General features: G+C 40.1%; 1 protein-coding gene and 1 non-coding gene across 3 annotated transcripts; both read left to right on the forward strand.

Moving 5' to 3' along the window:
• Positions 1–420: 420 nt before the first annotated feature.
• On the forward strand, positions 421–502 carry TRNAS-AGA (transfer RNA serine (anticodon AGA)). Its single transcript has one exon. It is a non-coding gene; the product is annotated as a tRNA-Ser (tRNA).
• A 185-nt stretch (positions 503–687) lies between these two features.
• On the forward strand, positions 688–16,051 carry CFAP418 (cilia and flagella associated protein 418). Of its 2 annotated transcripts, XM_072410883.1 has the most exons (6): positions 690–870; positions 2,743–2,836; positions 4,477–4,541; positions 9,288–9,353; positions 13,649–13,744; positions 15,576–16,051. In XM_072410883.1, the coding sequence occupies exons 1-6, from the start codon at positions 746–748 to the stop codon at positions 15,733–15,735; spliced, it is 606 nt and encodes a 201-aa protein (XP_072266984.1). In that variant the 5' UTR covers positions 690–745; the 3' UTR covers positions 15,736–16,051. The 2 variants fall into 2 exon arrangements, with proteins under 2 accessions (XP_072266986.1, XP_072266984.1); XM_072410885.1 differs by lacking the exon at positions 13,649–13,744 and having other exon boundaries at positions 688–870.
• The last annotated feature ends 10,701 nt before the right edge of the window (positions 16,052–26,752 follow it).

A 26,752-nucleotide genomic window follows, 5' to 3' on the forward strand; every position in this document is an offset into this window, starting at 1 on the left:
TAATTCTTTGTAGGAATAAGCCCAGCCAGTCCACCCTACACACACCCCAATATAAAAGTATACATTACCCCCTATATATTATTGTACTCTGTGTAATACATCACCCACTCCCAATAAAAGCAGCAGCCATCAATGAAGACTTATTTTGAGTTTTTGTCTTTATCATGTTTTTATTATTTTCAACACTTTGAAAACCTGTACATAACATAAGGGTTAGATGCAAAAAAACTCAGTACATATACATTGTAGTGTTGCAGAATTTATATCTAGGAATAGAATAGTGTATCTGCTAATAATATAATTGTATTGCATAATTTAACAACCTCTGATAGTATTATCTACTTTCTAAGGCAAGCATGTGTGTGAATCTTATATGAATATATATGCACATATATTGTTGGGTGCTAGGTACAATATGTAGTAGTCGTGGCCGAGTGGTTAAGGCGATGGACTAGAAATCCATTGGGGTCTCCCCGCGCAGGTTCGAATCCTGCCGACTACGAGTTGTTTTGCTTCCCTATATTCTATTTTCAATTTTGGAATAATACCTCCAAAATACGACTACACTAATAAACATCACCTGAGCCATTTAAATCAGCGGTATGCACACTGGTGTATTGAATTTGGGGGGTCAGGTTACTAGGTATTGAGCATGCGCGTTTTCTTAATGTTTGACTCCATCAGCTTTCCGTAGGCGGTTCCTTAGCAACAAGCTGCGGTGCCAGATCGGGGTAAGGAATTCTCTATGGCAGATGATGATGATTTGGACAAATTGCTGGACGAGGTGGAGAACAAATACTGTCAGCCCCATCCGGGGGCCAAAGGAGCGGCGTGCAGGACGGCCGGAGATATCAGGAAGGAGCCTGGAAGGTACATTACACTGCTGGAGGAATGCATGCATGCAGGCAGTGCTCGTGGCAGCCCGGGGTCCTCTGAGCCATGGGGAACTACAAGTCCCAGAAATAGATAAGAATGTTTACATATCATAACTTCTCTACTGTATATGTGTGCGCTACGACTGTGCAGGCGCCATAAGTTTATGGCTATAACCCCGCCCAGGGATATAGCAGCCAAGTCACGTTAATAACCCCTTCATTACTGGCAGCTCGGATTTTTAACCCTTTTATTACTGACATTTTATGTCAGCTCATCCTATATAATCTCCTTTATTGCTAGCTGGCTCCTCCTATTAACCCCTTCATTACTGACATCTCATCATATAAACACCTTCATTACTGACGTCTCATCCTAATATTCCCTTAATTACTGACATCTCATCCTTTTAACCCCTTCATTGCTGACATCCCATCCAATTAACCCCTTCATTGCTGGCATCCCATCGTATTAACCCCTTCATTGCTGACATCCCATCCTATTAACCCCTTCATTGCTGACATCTCATCCTAATAACCCCTTCATCGCTGACTTCTCATCCTTTTAACCCCTTCATTGCTGATATCCCATTCTATTAACCCCTTCATTACTGGCAGCTCTGATTATTAACCCTTGTATTACTGACATTTTATGTCAGCTCATCCTATATAATCTCCTTCATTGCTAGCTGGCTCGTCCTATTAACCCCTTCATTACTCACATCTCATCCTATTAACCCCTTCATTGTGGACATTGCATCCTATTAAGCCCTTCATTGCTGACATCCCATCCTATTAACCCCTTCATTGCTGACATCCCATCCTATTAACCCCTTCATTGCTGACATCTCATCCTTTTAACCCCTTCATTGCTGACATCCCATCCTATTAACCCCTTCATTGCTGACATATCATCATATTAACCCCTTCATTACTAGCAGCTCATCCTATTAACCCCTTCATTACTGACATCTCATCATTTAAACCCCCTCATTACCGACATCTCATCATATTAACACCTTCGTTACCGACATCTCATCCTATTAACCCCTTCATTACCGGCATCCCCTCATATTAACCCCTTCATTACTGACCTCTCACTATATTAACCCATTCATTACTGACATCTCATCCTATTAACCTCTTCATTACTGACAGCTCATCCTATTAACCCCTTCATTACTGACAGCTCATCCTATTAACCCCTTCATTACCGACAGCTCATCCTATTAACCCCTTCATTACTAACAGCTCATCCTATTAACCCTTTATTACTGACAGCTCATATTAACCCCTTTAATAACCCCATCATCTCTGGTCATCTCCTCATCACACTAACCCATTAATTACTGAATCACATACTATGAACCTCTTCATTACTGCCATCTCCTCATCCTGTTAACCCCTTCATTACCATCTCCTCTTCTTGTTATTAATAACCTCCTTACTGGCAGTTCATCATATTAACCCCCTCATTTCTGGCAGTAGACCTTAATATTAACTCCTATTGTGGTCAACTCCTTTTAACCCCTTCATTACTGGCAGCTTGGGCTGTTAACCCTTGCTTTGTGGACAGCTGGCCTATTTATTAACTACTACTTTTTTTGTCAGTAAATCCTACGAACCCAATCATGGATGGCAGCTGCTCATCTCATAAACTTCCTTATTTACTGTGAGCTCATCGTAATAACTTTATAGGTGGAGGCGATCCTAAAATCCAGTGATGGTGGGAGGGATGCAGAATGGGCTTGCAGCAGTGTTGATAATCGGTGCGTACGCCATGCTGTGTGCTAATTATCACACCGAGTGGGTTACTTAAAGAGCTGTAGTATTTAATTGGCATTGCATTGATTATTTATGATTATTGCAGGTCTAGGAACACCGGTGTGAACGTGTCTGCTGATGAGGACATTGATAATTTGATTGAAGATATTCTCGATGTTCCCTTGTATGGTTACAACAAGGTACATGGTATATGGATTCCATTTCTCAGTCATATGTGTCTGTCAGCTGCTTGAAGTCAACCAGGGAAAGTTAGGAACTAGTCTTAATATACATCAATATATCTCAATATACATCAATTAACAAACCAGTGCCAAGTAATAAGTGAGGAGAATGTACAGGTTAAAAATCATATACCGGCCACTGAAAAAGGAGATTATCCCCAAGTGAAATCCTAATATAAAAACAGGCACCCACAACAGATGACCTGCTAAGATAAAATAATTGCTTTATTCCCTCATAATAAAATGAACATTACAATCAGCTTATAAATATTCCATTGATCAAACCTAATATTATATTCAGAAAAAGTGGCGCAAATGCCAAACTGGAGCACTGTAATGCATTTCACGGATCAGCGTACGCTTCATCAGACGATAGGTTTTTAAACATTATAGTTCACATTCTTTGGACTGTGAAAGATTATACACCAAGTTGAAAACTCATTTGGAATATAGGACAGGAGGCTTTACAAAGATGATGGGAGAAAAATTATAAGATGGAACAATCAAAGCCCCTGCTGGCTATGGACTGCGCAACAACAGGCTGGGCACTGTAAGGGGGACTAAGTGCCAATATCTGGAAAAGCTGAACGCGATCAGGTAAAGATGGAGAAAGACCATGGGGCAATGGGGCAATACTTAGGATGGCGGCATCATAGATAAAAAACTACCAACGTATTCATTTCAGCAGTAAAAGAGCTTTAAAACAAACCACCCCCTTAGCTGTTTGTACTGTGAAGTTATTCTCAAAAATCATAAGAAATGAACTTAAAGCCATTTTTTTGTTTGTTTCCAACAGCTTGGAAACATCTAATGTCCTGTTCATCAAGAGACCTATTTATTCTTTTAGTTACATGTAAAGGAGAGAGGAGAGGTCCTGGGTGCAATTCCAGGGGTCAAGGAAAGGCTTTTACACTGTTTGGGACAGTTTTAGATTAAATGGGTCTTTGAGCAAAGGTGGGATCCAAATGCCCAGCATTCCAGCTCCCTGAACACTCTTCCATAATGTCAGCTGGGTTCCTGGAGAAGTTGGGGGACCTGGGCAAATCCTCAGTTTGCCCACTGAAATCAGCCATGCCTAGGGTAAGCGTTGGGGGCTTCTGGGGGTGAAAATGCACACTTTGCTTGCCAGGAGTTAGTCTAAAGAAGGGGAGCAGCTTGATGGCGTAGGCAAGAAACAGAAGTATGACTTAACAGGTGAAAGAGCTTCAGCATCAGTGGTCAGGGCACAGACAGGTTTGACAGGAGCTGGGTTTATTTGTTCTGAGGATAGATGTCTAACAGGGAAATTCTGCTCACTTTGGGAAATTTCCACTTCCTGTTCCTGTTGCTCTGGAACCGAAAGTGAAGGAAAATTTCACCATTACTTCATGGTCAACAAAAGATGACCTGTCAGGGTTTTATCCCTCCCTACAGTTTTTACAATGTATGCACGTGCTGATAAACATACACATAATATTCTGTGACATTCACGTAGAAAGAATCTCCTGCATGCCCACTCATTTAAAAAATTAATTGAAAATGGCTTCATATTTACTATATCATTTTAATTCAGTAATCAATTGCAGCTTTATTTCATCAATATATATTACTTCTTTTAGGTACCTGAGACAAAACCTTTCAATCAAAAACCCAGTAAAACACCCAATCAGACACAAAGTAAAAAGTGAGTAAAAAATATTGATTTATGTAAAAGCCACGTAAACCTTACTGCTTGTTTGCTTCTTGCACAGAATACTACTTTTAGTTATAAATTTACACCAATTTCCACACAGCTGTCATTGTAACATGTACTTCCAAAAAATTAGGAAAAGAAGAAAAGGATGGGGAGACAGCCAGAAAAATATAGTAACTGTAGCCATAGAAGCCAAAAATAATGCTAAGGAGCCTGGAGTGGAAGGTGGTCCCAAAAGAGAAGTTGTTGAGGCAATTTATGAATAGATAATGTGTGTTCATGTATCATTATGTTCAATGTATTATTAAGGATCGCAGAGGTTGCTGTTGGCCCTGTGTGACATTTCCAAGCTGATGTCAGGCATACAGGAGGAGACTTCAGAATCGCTGTCAAAAGTCACAGAATCCCGGTTCAGATTGTGCAGCAAGCTGAATTTGTTTAGCTGGTGCAGAAATGTTGATGTATTCCCCCCAGAGCTCCTGGTCATCTTGGCAGCATTAAAGGCCATCTATGGACAATTTTTAATGACTCATCTTGCAAGATATGCTCAGATTCGCCATCCAGGTCCCCGAAAACCAGGACTAAACCTGCAATTACTCACCTATACCCGCTTCATTGCAGGGTGCTGCGATCTTAATCACTTTCTGAAGGTCATCTTTGGCCATCTTGCTTGGCCAGGATGTATGCGCAGCTCAGCAACATTTGACATCTGGGTGGCAATCAAGCAGGTAACAACCGTTATTGTAGAGGGGACATCACCTGTCCCTTTCTGTATTACCTCCCACCCAAATTGCAAAAGTTCAAAGTAGGACTTTAGCGCCACTTTAAAAGTCCTGTTTTAGGGTGTGGGGGGCACTAATCTAGTTCTTTTATTTACTATATTTATCTGGGAGGGACTATTAAAGGAGGAGTATTTTGGCTCAAATCAGCTTTGAGGGCTTTTTACATTAGGGATATGCAGTTTCCTTGTGTTATATCAGGATGCATGGTCACCATTACATATGACACTGATCCTATTTATTACATTGAATAGCGCAGCAAACAAATGGACAATAAAATGCACAGAAGTTCACTACAATATGCATGGTGGGAAGGAGTCCATACTCTGTATGCCTAATTAAATTCAAGCATCTTCTTAGCTAAAATGTGACAGCTGTATTAGGGTTTTAGAGTAATTGTGTACAGAAATACTAACAATTGCAAAAAGAATTTTTTCCTTTTTTTTACTGACCGATGCACCACATCTTTCATACTTTATGCTAAGATTATTGGGAGTAGGTAGGTCACAGAGGGGGCCTATATACATTTTGCTTTGGAGTCCGATGATCTGTAGTTATGCTCATCGGACGGCAATGCAATCCATACATTGCATGGTATATAATTGGAGGAGCCACAGGGTGTTGTACGTTCAGAAAAACTGGAAGCTGTGGTAACTGAAATCCAACATTTAAAAGGCGCTGGCCAGGGAAAGTTAGGTTGAGTAGGAAAGGCCTCGATAGATGTCCTCCAGCCAAGAAGTAAGGTGTGTTCTATCTTTTTTGCTACAGATTGTAATAAACAATAGGCTTGATTTATGAAAGCTCTCCAAGGCTGGAGAGGATGCACTTTCATCAGTGAACCTGGGTGATCCAGCAAACCTGGAATAGATCTGGCACAGGATTAAAAATATTTGCTTGCCAATAGCAAATTACTTTGAAGAAATCCATTCTGAGTTTTCTGGATCACCCAGAAAACTGTCTTCACTCCAGCCTTGGATAATGTTAATAAATCAGGCCCAATATGAGAAACTCACAGAGTGCAGTGAAATCAGAGTAGGCAATTTCATTGCAGTAGAAAAGTACAACTTTGCAAGACTAAAAGTAAGTGTGGAGTTCAGCTGTAAGCTTTAAAACTCAGTTTTGTAATATGTGATTAAGAACAGATGCAAGTTATTTGATTAATTTTTTTATTTGGCTAGCCGACTCCACTTTCATATAGGATTTTCATCCAAATCTGGTCCCCTTGGCTGTTAGAGGAACAAAGAGCTGAGATGTACACAGATGTGATCTGAAGAATGAAATAAATGCTCATTTTGTACATGATTTGGGTGCAAATTGTGCTTTGAGCTGAACGCTGACACTGGGGATCAAGCTTCCCAAAGATGTACAGATGGTTAGTGCTTTTTCATTTGAGACTTCTGCGATAAAGTGAGGGATAAAAGCCCTGGAATTTCATTAGAACCTGTGTCAACGGGCTTTTGTAGACATCATGTAGGGTTTTTGCATTAGTCTAGGGGAATGCAAATCCAGCTGAAAGCAGGTCAAGTGTATCCGTCATTGAATTCAAAATGATCCAAAGAGCATCTCAGAGTAATCGGTACAAAGCTCAGTGACGCGAACCCTTACCGAGTCTTCTTCATGACTTATAGTTAGGTTCTAATTTTTCAGAGTTTGAAGATAAAGCCATTATTAATATTAGACAGTATTTATATAGTGCTGACATATTACACAACACTTTACAAAGTCTAGTCACTAGCTGTCCCTCAAAGGGGCTCACAATCTAATCCCTACCTCAGTCAATTTTGGAGGGAAGCCAGTTACCCTAACTACATGTTTTTGGAATGTGGTAGGAAACTGGAGTACCTGGAGAAATTCCACACAAACACAGGGAGAACCTGCAAACTCCATGCAGATAGTGTCCTGGCTGAAATTCCTGGGACCCAGCACTGCAAAGGCTGGAGTGCTAACCACTGAGCCACCATGCTGCCCATGCAGCTATCTCTGCGCTCTTTACCAAACTAAAATTCTTCAGGGTGTTTAGAAAAGTTAAATCTGAAGACAGAATTAAACCCCTTTTTGAAAAAAAAAAATTGTGACCGGGAGGTCCTTTATTAAAGTGACAGGTGACCTGCAATAAAATAACCTTACCTGCTGGATCACAACTTTTTAAATACACTCACTTGTCCCCATTCCATTGCAGGGCGCTGCCATCTTCTTTCTTTTTTAATTATTTTATTCTTTGGCCATCTAGATTGGCCCGGTGAGATTGTTGTAACTCCCGCTCAGGCACTTCATTCAGTCCTGGCAGCCGCAGGGGAGCTGCCAGGTTCCTCTAAGCTGTAATGAATTTTGACAGTTAAGGAGAGTGATAAGTGTGACGGTGTCGCCTGTCCCTTTTGCCAATAAACCCCTGCTTGATTACAGATTTAAAAAGTAGAACTTTATTTCTATTTTATTCATTGCCCATCCTAATCATTACACAGCTTTTCTATACAATCTACAAATGCAGAGAATGTTTATACTTTATAATATTTAGTGAATACAGTTTAAAGAAATGAGCATTGAAGGAATATTTACTGTTCACTAAGCTCAGTGAATGTTAGCTGTGTGTACTTCAATCATCTTGTCACATGCAAGAATAAATCCTATTTTCTTTTTAACTTCCTAGTTCCTAATTAGTATTCAAAGGTAATAAAGCTTCACATCATTTAGCTATCATTCTCCTCAACTGCCAAAATTCATTGAGCTGTGCATGTAGAGCTTAGAGGAGACCTGCGGCTATTGAGTACCTGACCGGGAGTTACGTCAATCCGGCCCAGCCCACCGAACATTTAGTTGCTCGGTGAGCAGTCTTTATTACTTTAGTCACTCATCCCTTCTGTAAATAAAAGAGATTCTAAAGTTGCTATTTACAGATCATCTTTTCTCAAAACCAGAAACCCCCAGATTGTTCCTGGACCATGTGATCTGTGCCTAGGCTGTAGGTCACACGAGGAAGCTCAGTAGCAGCGGTTGGGTTCTCATTACAGGATTTTTTTTAAACTAATCATGTGTTTTAATAATGCTGACATAATTTTATGATTCTGAAGCAGGACCTTTAATGGTAGGTTTGCTTTAAGCACCAAAGGTTACTTTGAGAAAGAAAAGTGCAGTTGCTGAGAAATTTGTTTGAGAAATGTGTGTACTGTCTGAAAATATACCATAGGAGATTGTTGTCATGAAATGTTATGTGACAATCTGATTTTTAGACCACAGTCATTTCGGCAACCCATCAAGGTGCTGTTTCTAATAAAGTAGTATTGCCACCCGATTCTCTCCTTCACAATCTATTATGAATGTTGCAGCCAGACTCAGCCATCCTTCCCACCGCTCCTCTTTTGCTGAATCTCTTTGCAGATCTCTACACTGGCTTCCACTTCACCTTTCAGATTCAAATTCAAGCTCCTGTGCTTTGCCTTCAAATCCCTACACAGTTATTGTCCTACTTACATTTCTGACCTGGTAGGAAAATACTCCCCTTGCCGCTCTCTCCGCTCCTCCAATGACTTACTAATGACTTCCTCACCCATAACCTCATCACACGCACGGATACAAGACTCTTCTAGAGCTGCTCAAACTCTCTGGAATGGTCTTCCTCGTCCTATTCGGCTTGCTTCCACTTTCTGCTCATTTAAAAGAGCACTCAAAACCCATTTTTTCAAACTTGCCTACCCATCCTCTTTTGTCTTCTAAAAACCATCGCTACTTCCCACCACTACATATCTCCCCTACTATTGTGTGATACCTCCCCCACCTTGTAGATTGTAAGCTCTTCGGGGCAGGGTCCTCTCCTCCTCCTGTGTCATTGTCTGTATTTGTATCTGTCATTTGAAACCCCTATTTATTGTACAGCACTGCGTAAAATGTTGGTGCTATATAAATCCTGTTTATAAATAATAATAGAATAATAATTGCAATTACTTGCATTTCTGTATTACAGGTGTTGTCCAGTCTACATTGGTGGGACCATTATTCCCTTTGGTGTTGGGACAAATATATCAGAACGGTAAATATTGTATTACACAAATATATGTGAAAAATTACACAAATATAAAAATATGTGAAATGTAAGGCTGCCTACACACTTTCAATAATTGTCATTGGAAAGGATCTTTCACAATTGTGATAAAAAGACTGAACGAGCGCTGTAAATAACCATTGTTCTGCTATATGGAGAGGGGAGGGGGAGAACGACGGAGCAGCACTCCTCTGTGCTCTCCCCCCTTTCCTTTCATAATGGACATTCCTCGTCAGTAGATCCACCAAGACGGATCCATGAACGAAAAGCGCTGTACACAAGCCAGATTCTCGTCCAATATCAGCCTTGCGGGGATTATCGGACAAGAATCATCTGACCTGTGTACATAGCCTAAGATTCATCAGATTGTAAGGTATGTGGTGAATGTAAGGTAATGTGCTTTGCTTCTGTGATGAAATGTATAACACTAGGTGAACAGCCTTGAACATATTCAGCTCATTTCAAACAAATATATTAATAAAAAAAAGAAGGCATGAATGATATTTGAATGTAATCTGTATATGTGTATCCCTGATATCTGATATATGTGATATCCCTTACTACCCTCACCGTCTGCTACCTCAACAATTTTACTGTGCCAACATACACCTGCCTGGCAATGAGCCAGACCTACCAAGATATATGGAGGCCAAGTCTATGGATGGGGCTCAGAGGATTCTGGGTTGTGTGCCGCCAGTCCAACCTTACAGTGAAGATAATGGAAAGGGAGGTACGTATACTGAAATTGCTGATTTACAGGACCAGGCAATTGTTCTCCCCAGACCCTTTTAGCTGGGTGCACGACCCAGCACTTTTCAGCAACCACCCGGCTGTTTTTAGGTAGTTACTGGAGAGTTGGGTCACAATAGAGGGACTGCCCCCCACTTACAACTTCTCCTCAACCGGCTTAAATACATTTCTGGTTTGACCAGGAGTATTTAGGTGAAAAAGCACTTATAAAAGCACTTATCCTTTAAAATAACAAATGTTACACTTTGTAGCAATTATACTCTAGATTGAACCTGTGTTTTGCTTTTGCAGGGCAAAGCAACAGATCCACTTTAATGACCTTCACCCTAGTTGTCCATACCTCACCCTTCCTGTGCTTCCTAGTCTATTTATGCCAAAAGCAAGAGAAGAAAAAGGAAAGACATCTTATTTTAAACAAACTTTGCATGAAAAGGTCATCTTCTTTTGTATCCCCTATTCTCTCATTGGGAAATGGTTGGGGGAAAGAAAAAATAAAATTACTTTTACATTCAACTTCTTGCTTGCTTGTCTAGGCAAAGCTGAACACTGAGGAGCCTAAATTTCACTCGTGCATGGTGCTAAATGGACTTCTCGTGATATTTGGGCCCCTCATTTTCACAGGTTTCTTATAGATCCAGTGGCATTGCCCTTTTCCTACGAGAAGTGGTTAGAAGCTAGGATATATGGTGAATACATTTCCTTTAATGTTCTTTTTTCCATTTGTCAGGTGTTTCCATGAAGCGTTTCCTAATGCAAGGGTACAAAAGACACAGACCTTGTATTTTCATGCAAGATCCGCTTTTAGATACAAGTTGCATGCAGAGTTTGCACACATCTGAGGGCTCTACTCTTATTGTTCTTCTGCCTTGTCATATCACATTATGACCAGAAGGTGGCAGCATTGAAGCATGCAGAACTTTGCTGGTACAATGTTTGTCCTTTCCATTTATTATCTCTGTCCCTTAATTTTGTTTTTTCCATGCAGAAAGCGGAGCTTATTTTTGTTTCAGATATGCTCTTGAAAGTTAATTAATGACTCATGAAGGAGATTGTTAAAGGGAGCTGGTGATATTTTGTTGCTTGTAGTATTGGTGTATAATGAAGACACCATTGTAGCAGTTGTGCCATCACAATTACTATGAGTCATAAACATTTCCAGTATAGTTAATTAGACCTATTTACGTGGGGACTTCCACAGACCCATTTAGCCTTTTCAAGCCTATATAATTAATGTACAATATCAGCACCTCTTGTCTTGGCCATTAATTATAGATTGCCTTGCGGTATAATGCTTCATGCAGGGCATCAGCTAATAGCATTTATATACCGATCTTTATACTGTGCTATGAGAATGTAATTGTGCTAAGTATCCCAGCGCTATCCAGAACCTGGACCTTTACAGTGACACCGTGTTCTGATATGTGTGAACTTTTACTAATTGTCCCACTGGTGGTTTGCTTGATCTGTAGTTGGCATCTGATTCTAATCATACAATTTTTTTTTATTAGCTAGAGTGGAAAAAAGCATGCTGATGTCTATAGGAATGGCCATTCCTACCTTCAGTAGACAAGAACAATAGTTGACATGCTGTGTAATTGCAGTGCAAGCTTTAGTCCTACTTGTCTCACTATGGGAATAAGGGTGGGGCTATACCGGAAGAGGGTGTGGCTATACAGGAAGAAGGCGTGGCTTCCTGACAGCACATGTTTGGCATAACGAAATAAGTGGCAAATCTGCAGCTGCTTCTACAACATTGTAAAGCAAAAACAATTTATATACAGGTTGACGGATTGATTTGTTTATACAATCTTGATTTAAACTTATATGCCATCCTGGTTTGAAATCCAGCTCTTTTGTGTTTGTTATTTGAACCTTCACATGGTATAATTTGTAACTCATTCTTTGCTTGGTATAAAGAGAGTTAAGTGAAAACATTTTTATTATATAAAATATAATAAATTAAAAATTAAAAGCACCCTGCTGACCCAGGCAAGCACATGAAGGGCATACACTTACGTAAGGAATGACTAACACATATTGGGTATCATGGAACATGCTGGAGTGACAGTAACTCTCGGCTATAGATAACATGAAACCGGTGAGCCGTCAGGGCATTTTAAGTTTCACCTATTGATAAGTTTTAAGGCCTGGCCTACTTGATAATTATTTACTCAATATAACCTCATCTTTAATTTTGTACAAAATTGGCCATTACTTTGTGTAATATGAAGATTTTGTGAGAAAAAAAGAAAAGGAACTAAACCTGCACAGCTCGCCTATGCCAGTCCTATCACGGGGCGCTGCCATCTTCCTTCTTATTTCCCTTTTCTGGACAATCTTCGGCTATCTTGATTGGGTGAGCCAGGATAACATTATTCATTCCCGGCACGCACAAGGTAAGTCAGGATTGCTGAGTTTCCCTGGCAGCCACCCCTATGCTGCACATTTGGAACGCAGCAAAATTTGACAACTTTACAGCGATCTGCCTGACTGAGCATTTCTCAAAGTGAGACTTTAGTTCCACTTTATTATTCCTTTGCTTTGTCTTCCCAATTCATTCCTTTAGCCCTCATCAGCATGCTGATTACATGACCAAATATAACATTTCTGTTCCTATTTTTTTAAGTCCCAGTGACATGATCTTTGTTCTTCTCTATGGAATTTGGGAAGATCAAGGCCAGTGTGAGGGGTCAGTTGGATGAGGTAAATAGCTTCCCAAAACTAGGCCTGGGGTATTATGTGATGCTGAGCCTTTATGATTGAAAAAAAATTAATCAGAGGAGTGAAAGGGACAGGCCAGGGGTAATAAGCCTTGGGAGGAAAGGTCTAGGTCAGTGTTTCCCAACCAGGAGTCCATGGAACCCTAGGGTTCCTCCAGAGGTTACTAGGGGCTCCTTGAGCACCAGGTTAGTTTAGATGACACCAAAGATCTTTTTGGCTATCTGTAAGGATGACATTCTTCCCACTGGCCAGCAATGTAAGAATCATTCTTCCCACTGACCACCAGAATAATGTACTGTGAGCTGTGGATTTAGTCATTATAGCAGGGGTTTCCTGAAGTCCCGAGTCCCCCCATGTTGAAAAAGTTTGGTCTAGATTATCTGAAACTAGGGGATCAAGTCACACTCTGTTTGACATGGACACTGTAAGAGACGCGCTGTTTCTAATGCACACAGTGAGAAACTGACAGTGTGCAGTGAAATCCAAGTATGCATTTCAGTCCAGGATAGAAACCTGTACAACTGTGCAAGACTAAAGTGCGCTCTGGAGTTCTGCTTTAAGTGAAGTCAACTTTTGCATCATTTATTGTCCTCAGATTCAGAGCCTCTAATGTGCCTGTGGAGATGCATGAAGGTATATTCAGCCATTACTAGGTGCAGGCTTTTTCATTTACGATGTTAGTTAAGTAAGTTTAATGTACCTTAATGTGTACGTTTTTATGCAATTCTTTATGTAAGTTGTGCTTTAGCTCTGAAACTTGTTGTACAATTCAGTGAAATGACGAGTATTTGTCCCTTTCTCTTCCTGCCTAGGGCTTGTAGCCAGCTGCGTTGTACCAGCTGTGATTTCAGTGTTTTGTCATTTGATGACTACAAATGGGACTCATCCTGCGACTACCTCTTCTTCAGGTACATTTCAATGATTGACGCACTTAGCTAAGTGTAATCCAGTGACCTGAAGCGCGTGGAACATTTCCGCTCAGTCCTGCGGAGATAGCACTAAGCGCAAATACAAACTGCTATAAGGCGCCATTTCCGACTGAAAGCCTATAACTACATCTGCCCGGTATGCATGTCATGTGTGTCTATAACTATAATTCATTACGCAGAATCTTTTAGAAAATGGAAAATACAAGGATGGTTAAATGTATTGTAAATTAAGGGGAGCCTATGGAGTTTTTATTTTTTAAAAATAGAACATTGCAGCTTGTACATAAGCAACGAAAGACGTCTGCATTTTTACTAAATTTTAAACAAACTTCTTTCTGAACCCCCCAAATTTATTTATGTCCTCAACTCTTTCTTTTTTTTAGCCATTCCTTGGTGGATTTACTAGTGTGTTTCAGATCTCTTTCGACTTTTGGACACATTGGTCCTGTTTTATTAAAGCTCTCCAAGACTAGAGAAGATAAACTATCATGGAAGAACCTAAGTGATCCAGCAAACCTGGAATGGATCAGGATATTTGTCAATTAACAGCAAATGATTTTTAAGAAATCCAATCCAGGTTTGCTGGATCACCCAAAGTCCATGATAATCTATCTTCTCCAGTCTTGGAGAACATTGACCCATGGCCTCATATTCTCTTTGAGCACACTGGGTTGATTTGGAATTTATAGTTGGCTTGATGACTGTTAAGTGCCTAGATCTTGAAGCAGCAAAGCAACCCAAACAATAGCATTGCACTACCCCAATGCTTCAGAAATGGTATCTCCTGAAATACAATATTTGTTTTTTGCCAAATATGCCTACTGTGGCTAGACAAGTCTGTCTACGGCCCATCCGTCCATTGCATGATGTTCTAGATGGCTCAGTCTTTGTTTATAGGTCCAATGCAAACAAATGTTCTTTTTGGACAGCAAAAGCTTTTTGTTGTCGCACGTCTTTAACTGGAGCAATCTCCTAGCTCCATCTGCTTCAAAGTTTGATGTGTTGTACATTCAGAGATTCTCTTCTGCATACCTTGTAATGAGTGCCTATGTAAATTACTGTCACCTTTTTTATTAAACCAGTCTGGCCATTCTCCTCTTACCTATGGCATCAACAAGGCATTTTGCCCAGAGAGCTGCAGCTCAGGATATTTTTCCTTTTATTAGACCATTCTCTGTAAACTCTAGAGATGGATGTTAATAAAATCCTATTAGATCAGAAGTTTCTAAAATACCCAGACCAGCTCATCTGACACTAGCTTAGCTAGTCACATTCAAAGTCACTGAAAACGCTTTCAATCTTTCCCATTCTGGAGTTTGTTTGAACTACTGGTCATCTTGACAACATCTACATATCTAAATGCATTAGGCCTGATTTATTAAAACTTCCCAAGGCTGGAGAGGATACACTTTCATCAGTGTAGCTGGGTGATCCAACAAATCTTGAATGGATCTGGTACAGGATTCAAAATATTTTCTAGCAAATAGCAAATGACTAAAGAAATCCATTCCAGGTTTGCTGGATCACCCGGATTTACTGATGAAAGTGTATCTTCTCCAGTCTTGAATAAATCAAGCCCATTGAGTTGCTACCATGTGATTGGCCTGATTAGATATCTGCATGCAGTTGAACATGTATACGTAATAAAGTGCCTGGTGAGTATATGTATGTGTGAGTGTATATACATACCCACACACATGCACATTGGGATATGTTGCATACCCTATTGTACGTTATTGTTTTACAATATGATTTCCCTTTTTCTGATAGGATGTGGTTTCATTGTCATATAACCGTTGTCCTGTTACAGGAACAGTATGCCTGAACACAGCAAACTTCAATCAAAGATGATAAGGAAGAAGGGGACACGAGCCTATGCTTGTCAGTGCAGCTGGAGGTCGGCCCAACAACTGACAGATCTCTGCAAAGAGCACCAGCTACGATGGGTTTGTGGCAAACATTCCGAATGACTCATCCGTGTGAATGCTGGATTCACCAAATCAGTGATATAAAGAGAAATCTTAAAGGACAAGTGTATATTAAATCTGCCAGAAGGCAGACAACAATTTGTTTCTGTGTCCTGAAACTCTGAGTACAGTAAGAAGAATTGACAGCACAAGGCCAATGGTAGCTTAGCTGAAAAGCTGATCTTCAAAAGCCACTGCCTGATTATAGTAAAAACTGGTTTTGGCTGAAGTTGCCCTTTAACCCCTTGCTGAGATGAGCAGTATAGGTAGATTATTATATTTGGACATAGTAATAAATAAAGATGCTGCATACAGAGTTGATGGGCTAACTGTGGTTTGTTTATTCTCTTTTCTATCTTCTGTATGCATACTTCTCCCTCCTGGGACTATAGGTAGCACCGCAAAGCACTCTGTGCCCAGATACACATGGGCTGCATTATAATCCATCAACAAGTCTCCCACCTCATGTCATTCACAGCCAAGTCCTAGGCTGCAGTGTAAGGCCCGTGTGCTCAGTATTATAGGCCGTGTGCTTGCTTCAAATTTTCTTCATCTATAAGTGATTTTACTGTACATTACATTGTCTCCATTTCACATAAGAGGATTTTGGAAGGGGTTGTATCCTACTTTTAGCAAATGAGATTAGTTTCTAGTTGTTGTTACAGATAGCCATCTGAATTTATTGTTTCCAATCCTGTTTTAGATTAGAGACAGATAAGAACTGGTTGCCATAGCCCCGTACAAACATCAAACGTCAGATTGTCGGTGGAAATGATCTTTACTAATTGCTTCCAATGAGAGGTGAATGAACAAGCTCTGAACAAAAACTGTCATTCTGTTTTATGGAAGGGGGGAGAGGGCAGAGAATAAGCAAGTGGCACATTTGTTTATGAACTCAATATCACTAAATTTCGCATGCGTTGAGGAATGAAATACCCAACACATCCTGACTTCCCCTACGGTTGCTGGGACTGAATAAAAGTTACATCTTCTCGGGCAGGCCGGTCATGGTGGCTGAAGATCTAAACAAGGAAGAGAAGAAGAAAGAAGATGGCGGCACCCACTACTGAATGTGGCAGGGTTTAATTCCACCTAAAGGTTAATATAAAACTTATTATAAAAACACAAACTTTTAATAATAGTGTAAAACACAAAGATATGTATCTTTGCCCATATATCAGTGGCCTGGTGGAGCTCCACCTCTTCATGAGCTTCTCCCCTTTCTGCTCATGACCGCACCAGTCCCAATCCAACTTTTTAGGTCCTATCCTGCTGGCTCCACCCACTGCTTCAATGTTGACCATGTGCAATCCTGGTGTACGGGGAAGCATATGGACTCCCATTAGCATGGGCCCTTCAGAGCATGTACACACCTGTTCTCAGCTATATAATGCACCTTGAATGAAGCATGTATGCAAAGTTAGGTAGACTAGGAAGCATCTGGGTTCCAATAACTATCAATGCTTTGTACCATTGACATTCAAATGCAGATTTAGGAGCCACAGTGGCTGTGGGCGGCATGGTGACTCAGAGGTAAGCACTCTGGCCTAGGTCCCAGGTTCGAATCTCGGCCAGGACTCTATTTGCATGGAGTTTGCAGGTTCTCCATGTGTTTGCGTAGATTTCCTCCTACATTCCAAAAACATGCAGTGAGGTAATTGGCTCCCCCCAAAAATTGCCTTTAGACTGTATTAATGGCATATGATTATGGAGGGACATTAGATTGTGAGCTTCTCTGAGGGACAGCTAGTGACTTGACTATGGGCTTTGTACAGCGCTGCATAATATGTCAGCACTATATAAATACTGTGTAATAATAATAATGCAGAGTGGTGTTGAATGACACTGCAAGTCACAATACCAAAGAACTAGTGAAATCACCAGATACATTCAATCTTTGACTGCCTCTATGAGGATTTTATGACTTTGGTTCTTAATTTTAAAGTATATACTTATCAGTGACCATAAGTGCATAAGCTATACACCTACACTGTATGCAGGACATCCTTTATTGTTTTAAGAGAGAGGTAAATAACTTCAAATAGTACCCGCAGATACTGTTTGATCCCATCGGGGCGATATCTCCTCCAGTACTGTCTCCCCTTAAAAGGGCTTCCCCGGGTAAACAGTAAAGCCAGTCTGAAAACTGATAATTTTGGTTATGCATTAAAGGAAAATAAAATGTTGTATAACTATTCGTTGTTACACTGACCTGTCCATGTTCCTGTGAAATCCCTGCTTTGTGGCTTCCTTTGGGCTGCACAGCATGAATCTTGCAGATGCATCGACACTGACCTGAAAAAGAGGAGTTTAAACATTATTAACAAAGGACTAAATATCACAAGTGGCTTTAACAACTTATATTGAACTTTTGGGGTTCTATGTATAAAACAGGGAATCTGACATTCACTCAAATTTTGCCTCGCGGGAATCTTCCAGGTTTCAAGGGCAACAATTGATACCCACCAGGGAAATAATGTTTTTGACCTTTCAGGGCTCAATCAACCTCGACCTCATCCCAATTTATAATACATACAAAAGGTAACGGGTTCCCTTCCAAGTAGCCATCATTTAATGGCACTTTTAAGGTCAAAGAGCAAACAAATGGTTTCATACAAGAATATAAAATCAAAATACAGCTTTATTCAAAAAATCACTCATTAAAATATATAGCACAATAAAAACAATAGAAATACATCACTCATGTAGATCTCCTTAAGGAAAACTCTCAATGAGGTATGCCAGAGCTTCTATGAGTTTCGCTGAAACTTGGCCCGCTTCCTGAGGAAGAGGAGATCTACAATTACAACAGTAATGAATATTTCAATATATTTAAATGTCCAATCATATTCACATATTAGATTAATTTCTTACAACTTACCTAAAAATGTTTGAGGAAATTGTAAGAAATTAATGTACCGTTATGTGAATTATGATTCGATTATTATCATGAGGTAAACCAGGGGTTGGCAAACTTTTATGGCCACTAGGCCATTTCAGGAGTGGGCGGGAGCACCCTCTGAGTCCCACCCTAATGGCTACGCCCACCACAAGGGAACGCCCCCTGAAGTGAAATTTTCTTCTCCATATGCATAGCGGAGGTGATGGATTTCCCTTCAGGGAGCCTTCCCTATTTACCGCACCGGCGGATGTATCAACGCGGGCCGCAGTAAATAGGGGAGCAACAGCAAGGAGCTCCGGCTCGGGTAGTTCCTAACACCCCCCTGGCAGATCCGTCCAGCAATCCGCAGCTCTGGAACCGCGGGGTGCCAGCCAGCATAAGGCCAGATTGGCCAGGGAGCGTTAGGCCGGAACGAACTACCGGCTAGGCCGCATCTGGCTTAAAGGCCAGAGTTTGTCGACCCCTGGGTTAGACAGAGCTGGCTGCACAAAACAGAGTGTGCAGTATCTGTGCCCATAACGAATAGGTTAATTGGATCGGCAGAACACTGGCAAAGTCATTCCTGGAACTGTCCTTAATGAAAGCACACTTTTAATTAATTTAAAGAACTATGAAAAGCCTGATATCAGCAGATGGTAAAATGAGGAAATTCTCAATTAATGGCTTTTTATGCTTCATTTGTTTTGTATTAGCATATTTTTATTGTTGTCACTTTTGATGATAAACTGTTTATTATGCGTATGGGAGAATACCATTTGGAGTTCAATGATTCACATATTGGCACTTACATGGTATTCTGTAAACAAAATAGGGTTGTTGTGCATAATATCCGATCACATTTTTCATTTAAGCAGACTTATTAGTAAAATGAACACATAATTCATATGAATCAGCTTGGCACAACACTAGCAAACGTATCCCTCCTTGTGACTTAAGCCAAGGCAAAAGTCAGCTGGTCTCGGGGTTTTGGGAGTATTGTAGATTTCATTTCATTAAGGACATCAGAAAGTTTATTATTTTCAGGCAGACAGGTCCTGTCTAGTAGTTTTGCCATGTAACTTGGTACGGCCATTGCACATCTCTACAGAGCTAGAATATTACAAGCAGCCCACTAAAGAATTCTAATAATACTGACAAGTCCAGCAGGCCATGAATCCAGTCTCAGCTATGTACAAACACAATGGGTAATGTTTTGCAACAATGCTGCAGAATGCTTTAATCTGATACAAGTAGGACTCCTATGGTGCTTGCTTGTCACATGTATGGAAATGTCCCCTGCCATGTGCACCAAAAATGCTAATTTCAATATAGTCCAAGGTATCTGAATGTCTGTAAATGAGAGGAAGCTGCAGGACTGGATTCTTTATTATAGCTATTAAAATGTGTATTTACTTCAATTACCTACACAAAGGAACCTTATATACATACTAATTTAACTAAGGTTTGTAATCCTGGCATTTACACACTGCTGGATAAAAAGCAGAAGTACAGAATAGTGGAAACTAGACATCTTCCCCAAATTTGGTACTAAAAATATGGTGCGTTTCATGCATTCTCTCCCAGCAGGCTTCCTCTTTACTCATTGTGTCCTCAGCTAGAATGGGTCAGTTTTGTCCCCCACTCACAGGGCCTTATGTACCATATATACAGTATTTAAGGCCAAATATAAATATATATGTATATATATATACATATATATTTATATATATATATTTATATATATATATATATATAAATATATATATACGAGAATATATATGCCATTCTCTTCACTCCTCCAATGACCTACTTACCAATGATTTCCTCATTCATAACCTCATCACACGCACGACTCCAAGACTTTTCTAGAGCTGCCCCGACTCTCTGGAATGGTCTTCCTTTTCCTATTCAGCTTGCTGCTACTTTCTGATCATTTAAAAGAGCCCTCAAAACCCATTTTTTCAAACTTGCCTACCGTCTTCCTCTGACTTTTGAACCCGTCACTATTTCCCACCAATCTATACCCCCTCTCTTGATGTGTGTTACTTCCCCCACCTCTTGGATTGTAACCTCTTCGGCAGGGACCTCTCCTTCTCCTATGTCACTGTCTGTATCTGTCTGTCATTTGCAACCCCTATTTAATGTACAGCGTTGTGTAATATGTTGGTGCTATATAAATCGTGTTTAAAAAAAATAATAATAAATATATATGTTAAAAAAAACTGCTGACCTGATTATTTTACTTGCATTTTCATATTATATGTTCCTCTCTGAAGCCAGTAGATGGTTAGCTCTTTAAAGAAGGACCTGATCACAGTTTGTGTCATTCTTCCAGTATAAGTGAATCCTTACATCATCATGTGATTATTTTCACAGACTACTCCATGAAGGGTTTACTTAATAGAACTTTTTTTTAAAAAAAGTTAAAGTGGAACTAAACTCTTTGGTGGGTGGTGAGCTTCTGCTATGATCAGCAAGTAATTAGTGATATCTAGGACTTGTCTTCCCTGAGTACTCAGAAGGCACCATCATCACCCATTGCTCCATGGCTTACTTCTGTGAAGATAGGTGATCCCTTTTGGCTATTGGATGGCCACTAACTATGTTAGATCTGCTTATGTTAGCGGCTGGCTCTGTATGTGGCACAGCTATACACAAAGCCAAGCTCTACACCTCACAGTGCATGCGCCATGTAGTGTAAAGCTTATAAAGAGCCATGAATTTATTTTTTTGATAAAAGACATTGCATGGTCACCTCCTTCTGATTTTATGTTACATTTAGGTATGCTTTAAAACAAGAAAGTCCTACTAAGCTGTACTACTTTTACATTGGGCTCCCGCACACAAACAGCACACTAACCCCTCGCTCTCCCAGCCACCAGGGCTCTCTTCTTCTCTCCAATGCTATGGTTTATGGGTTGGTCCTTTTAGTCCTCACAGTACTGGACTGCTGGTCTGGAATTGAATGTGATGATGTTAGAAAGCAGCCACTAGCTGGGAGGGACCAGTGGTTGAAGTGCTGAAATCCTGCAGGACCAAGGACTAAAGTAAAGTAAGTAAAATTGCTTTTATGGTACCCCAGATGAAACTTGCATAAAACCTTTGCCCAGATTTCTGCTTCAATATTCACCGTTCAGAATAGCAGTGAATAACAAACCTGCTTACATACCAAGTACCAACTATGAAGAAGAAGAGGACCCTGCCCAATTGAGCTTACAATCTAATAATTCATCAGACAGGAAGAAGATAATTGCACCAATTGGTGATGATTAAGAGAGATGAAGGTAGGTAGGCAAGCTGTTTAAATCTGGTAAAAGTTAAAGCCAGTGTAATGGTATGGAGGGAATTCTGTAGGGATACCCCTACAGAAGTATTGGGTCATGCATAAGAAGTGGTTATTAGAGAGAGGAAATAGTTCATATTATTAGGTCATTGGAGGAGCAGAAAGGGCAGTTAGGTTTCGATATATGTTTCAGGTTGGAAATGTAGATAAGGCAGAAGCTTTACATTTCAATCTGAGTTGAAATAAAGGTTAGGGCTTATATTTGTAGACACTCTTCAGTGTCAGCCACACATGATTTACCAGATCCAGGTCCTCTTCTAGACTTGGTGGTTACTCTCACCTTACAACTGCTACATACTGCCAGGGGATCTGTCCCTCACAAACGTAGATCTTGCATATAAGAACCCTTAATATATCGTTCTTCTCCATATACAAGGCCTCTACATCCATATCTCCATTTGGATCATTCATTTCACTCTAGAAAAGAAATGAACCGCCCCTGGTAATTTATCAAGAAAACATCACTCTCCTCATCTCCCCATTATTCCTGAATAAGCTGTAATAGGCGAAACGCGTCAGCATTTAGAGACCTTCCTTCTTAGTTCATTTAAATATTACAGCAAAATTACACTCAAAGCTTTTTGTCCAGTTGCACCAAGTATCCTGTTCACAATGCATATAGGTGAACAGATATTACTTGGATATACTGTTCAAGTATTATGTTATTATACTATATATATTATGTTATATTATATGTTATTGTATTTTGGCCTTCTTTCTCTCTCTCTAAATTTGAATATTCTCACCATTTGTAACGGTGAAGATGGTAATGTATCTATTCTACATTCTGCAATGAAAACTTGGTGATTTGGCACTTTAAGGGGACACTCTACTATTGTTAAGAAAAAAACTCCATTTATTTACATAAATTGCAGGAATTTTAGCAGACATCATGAGAGATTAATATCAGCTCCTGCTTTGCAGATACTAAAAGACCTTTTCTTTCACTTCCGCCAATCAGATGAGTGAGGAATTTCTGAGGTTGTTATGTACACAAGCACATTCAGTCTTGAGATAGCTACAAATAAAACTATTTTTTATTTTGCACTGATAGAACTTCCTACTTGGCTATGAATTGTAATGAAAAGGTATTTTCTTCAATGACAACCTACAAAAGGACATGAGTAGCAATTTATTTAAAGTTTTCCTTATTGCCTCTAAGCAAGGAACAGAAAGTGTCACGCTGACCCATAACATCTGTTATCACAAAGCCAATTCACAGATGATCTCTGCCTTGAAGTTATACGCCACCTTGGATCTTACAGGTTGGAGAAACCCCATGAAGTGAGTCTACTTCCACAGCATGAAGATTTAAATAGAAAAAGCATGAGAGGCAGAACTATTCTAACTATTTAGGTACGTTTCTGCAGGAGGCAGAGGCAATGTTCACTATTTACCCCGGCCTGAGTCAGTGCTTTATTATCCCATGAATTTATTATGTGAACTGTATACACTTTTATAATGTAAAATATTTTTAGGAATTTTAAGGTGATAGAAGAGATCAGATAAGTGATTTGTTGAAGTTTTGCTGCTCCTTCATTGCAGCAGGTTGAAGTTGAAATGCCATGGCTCTGGGGGTCAGGGATCTGGCTGTGTAGTCTGATAGAGCAGCCTGGGCCTTTAGAGCAATAAAAGGTCTTTCACAGGAAAAATAATTTGCTGGTTTACCTGGCATTAAGCTAAAATAAGCATTACTTGTGTGACATGATCATAACGATAAGCTCATCTCTATCCTTTTAGCTCCTATCAGCATGCTTCTTGTTAAAACATAAACTGATTGGCTCCTTGTACTGCTACTTCTTCCCATATTTCAGTTCTGCTGTACAGGATGCTGATACAGGTCAAATCTAATTACCCTGCAAAAAAATACATTTCTAGAAGATTTAAACCCAATTTATGCTCACCTGGTCTGTTGTGGGCTCTGCCATCTTCTTTCTTCTCTTCCTCGATGATTGGCCTGGCCTGGAGTTCTGGACTCCATAATCTCTATAATTATTATGAAACAGTATTTATATAGCTCCAACATATTATGCAGCGCTGTACATTAAACAGAGGTTGCAAAGGACAGACAAACACAGACAGTGACACAGGAGGAGAGGACCCTCCCCCGAAGAGCTTACAATCTAGGAGGTGGGGGAAAAAACACACAAGAGGAGGAGAGATATGTAGTAGTGGGAAGTAATGAGGGTTTTAAAAGACAGAAGAAGATTGAAAAGATGGGATGGGAGGGGAGGAAGACCATTCCAGAGAGTTGGGGCAGCTCCAGAAAAGTCTTTAGTAAGTGGGACAAGAACTGTGTAGGGATTTGAAGGCAAAGCACAGGAGCTTGATTTTTATTCTAAGGTGAAATGGAAGCCAATGAAGAGAACTACAAAGAGATGCAGCGGAAGAGGAGCGGAGGGAAGGATGGATGAGTCTGGCTGCAGCATTCATAATAGATTGTAGAGGAGAGTCGGGTTAGTGGAATACCAGCGAGAAGGATGTTACAGTAGTCCAGACGGGGGATGATAAGAGCATGTACAAGGAGTTTGGTGGTCTCTGGGGACAGGTAGGGGCAGATATTGGAGATGTTATGCAGGTGAAGTGACAGGACCTGGAAATGTTCTGAATGTGGGGGTGAAGTAGACGGCAGAATTGAAGGTGATTACAATCACCCCTTTTGTTACTGGAGTTTTTGAAGCATAGAACCTCTGGCTAAGTAGCATCGGTATGCATCAGCTTTACAAAAAACTCCATACCCAATCTGTCTGCATGACAGCGAGTCTGAGCACTAGGAGCGCACACCGTTGTTTGTTCTTAGTTCTCTGCTGCAGGGGTAATTAACAAATTAAAATTCTAACAGAAAGGGGCGTTTTAGATTTGGATTAAATGTTGTGTAAGTCATGAAGTGCTTACATTTTCTGTGACCGTTAGTTAATCTTTCCCGTACATGTAATCATTCTGCAAATCCAGTATCAGGGCTTAATGAGACCCTTCTACTTGTCAGTAAAAAATCCAAATGTCAGAAAGATCAGAAAAATATCTTTATAAATAAGAAGTGCTTTGGGGCTGTTTTTTCTCTTTTTAGTCTTTTTTTTATTTACTGTAGACGAAGATTAATAAATCGTCAGGTTACAGGGAATTCTATTTTTCTGCATCAAGGAAGAAGCTTTACCAGACGAAGCATTAAAAATGCAGACTGCCGCAGGGCTTGGGAATCCTCAAAAGACGTCTTCACATATCTAAACATGATACAAGGGCAAAGACTATATCTTCTATCTATAGCACAGTGTCTTCAGGTTTTATTATTACTACCCCTAAAGCTAAAGGTTATTCTGCCTATCTTTTGCATTCCCTGGTTCTTTATTTCTCACATACAAACAGCATTTTAAATAAAACCTTCCATATTCCTAAGATACTTTATATTAGACCCAGTGACATCCTTTCTGGGTATCGGTAATTATCTATGTACTCCAGGCAGATCATGGACCAGGGCCGGCAGTTTACTAAAAATATTACTCTGCCTGGTTCCCCTCTCAAAAAGCCCCAATCCCAAGCCATAGGCTGACTTTGCAGGGAAATCGAGGGGGTCTCAAAAAGCCTTGATGGGTGAATGTGAGTCTTGGGGTATAACTGTTCATAGGGAATCCCCATATGCATTCTGACTGCCCTAGGTAATACCCGCATATAATGCTCAGCCTTCATAATTGAACTGAATTAATCTGACTCTCTACTAATTGCTGTGTGAGTTTATAAAAAAATGAATAGGTTAAATCATTCACAACTAAAGCCTTGTACAGAAGTCAGATTACTGAAATTGGAAATTACTTCTTGTAATAGTTTTCAGGGACATAAGGATTAACTAATTCAATACACACAGCACCGTTCTGTCCTAAGTAGAGGGAAGACAAGTAAGAAGCACCCTGTTGTGCACTCCTCTATAGGAGTGAACAGCGGTCATTCCCGATAAATAAATCTAAAGAGTGCTGTACAAGTCAGATTTTCACACAACCATTCCTCTCAGATGATTATCATCTATTTGGCTCAAGTCATTGCATGTTGTTTGAAGGTTGCCCACATCCAGGCCATTTATTAGCAGTAATCTGGCCTCCTTACATTAACACAATCCTGACGTTCCTAGAACCCAGATGCTATAGCACCGCTGAAACCTTAGAGACAGACTATACATCTTCAAAGCACAATGCTATGATAACGGGTTACCAGTACTGACCCTCAAAGAGGAAACATACAGGAAATATAAACAGGCAGCAACATATTCATATTATGTAAAGAGAACACTTTGGTACGTAGCACTAAAAGTAACTTGTTACCCCTCTTGTGTATTGGTGTTTCCGTCACTCCCAATCCTCTATGATTCATCATGATATCCTTTCCACCAATTGTCATCATGCAAATGTTACTAACGTTCTAACAATAAATGGAAAAAAAATGTACTTTGTAAGGAATGCTTTGCTGTTTAGTAGAAATATGAAATCTATCAGTGTCAGTCTTTAGATTAGTTCAAAAATTAAATTAGTTTCAGATTACCTAAAAAATGTTACCTTTTTTATCTTAAATCAGAAGCAAACCCAAAACAATAAAATCACAATTACCTTCAATCCCGCAGATCAGTCTGTCCATCGGGAGGTTTCCCGCGTCGTCCCGGTATGCGTCTTTGGCCCCGGGCAGGGGGAGCACCAGGTGCCGCCATCTTCTCCTCTCTTATTCCGCGTTCTTCTTCCAGTAGGTGCAGGTGCGATATCGGGTGACGTAGATTGGGGAAAAACTTGCCGATTTCTTATTGATGAAAGGGCTCC

This window comes from Pyxicephalus adspersus, chromosome 5 (genome assembly GCF_032062135.1).
Source record: "Pyxicephalus adspersus chromosome 5, UCB_Pads_2.0, whole genome shotgun sequence".
Classification (NCBI taxonomy): domain Eukaryota; kingdom Metazoa; phylum Chordata; class Amphibia; order Anura; family Pyxicephalidae; genus Pyxicephalus; species Pyxicephalus adspersus.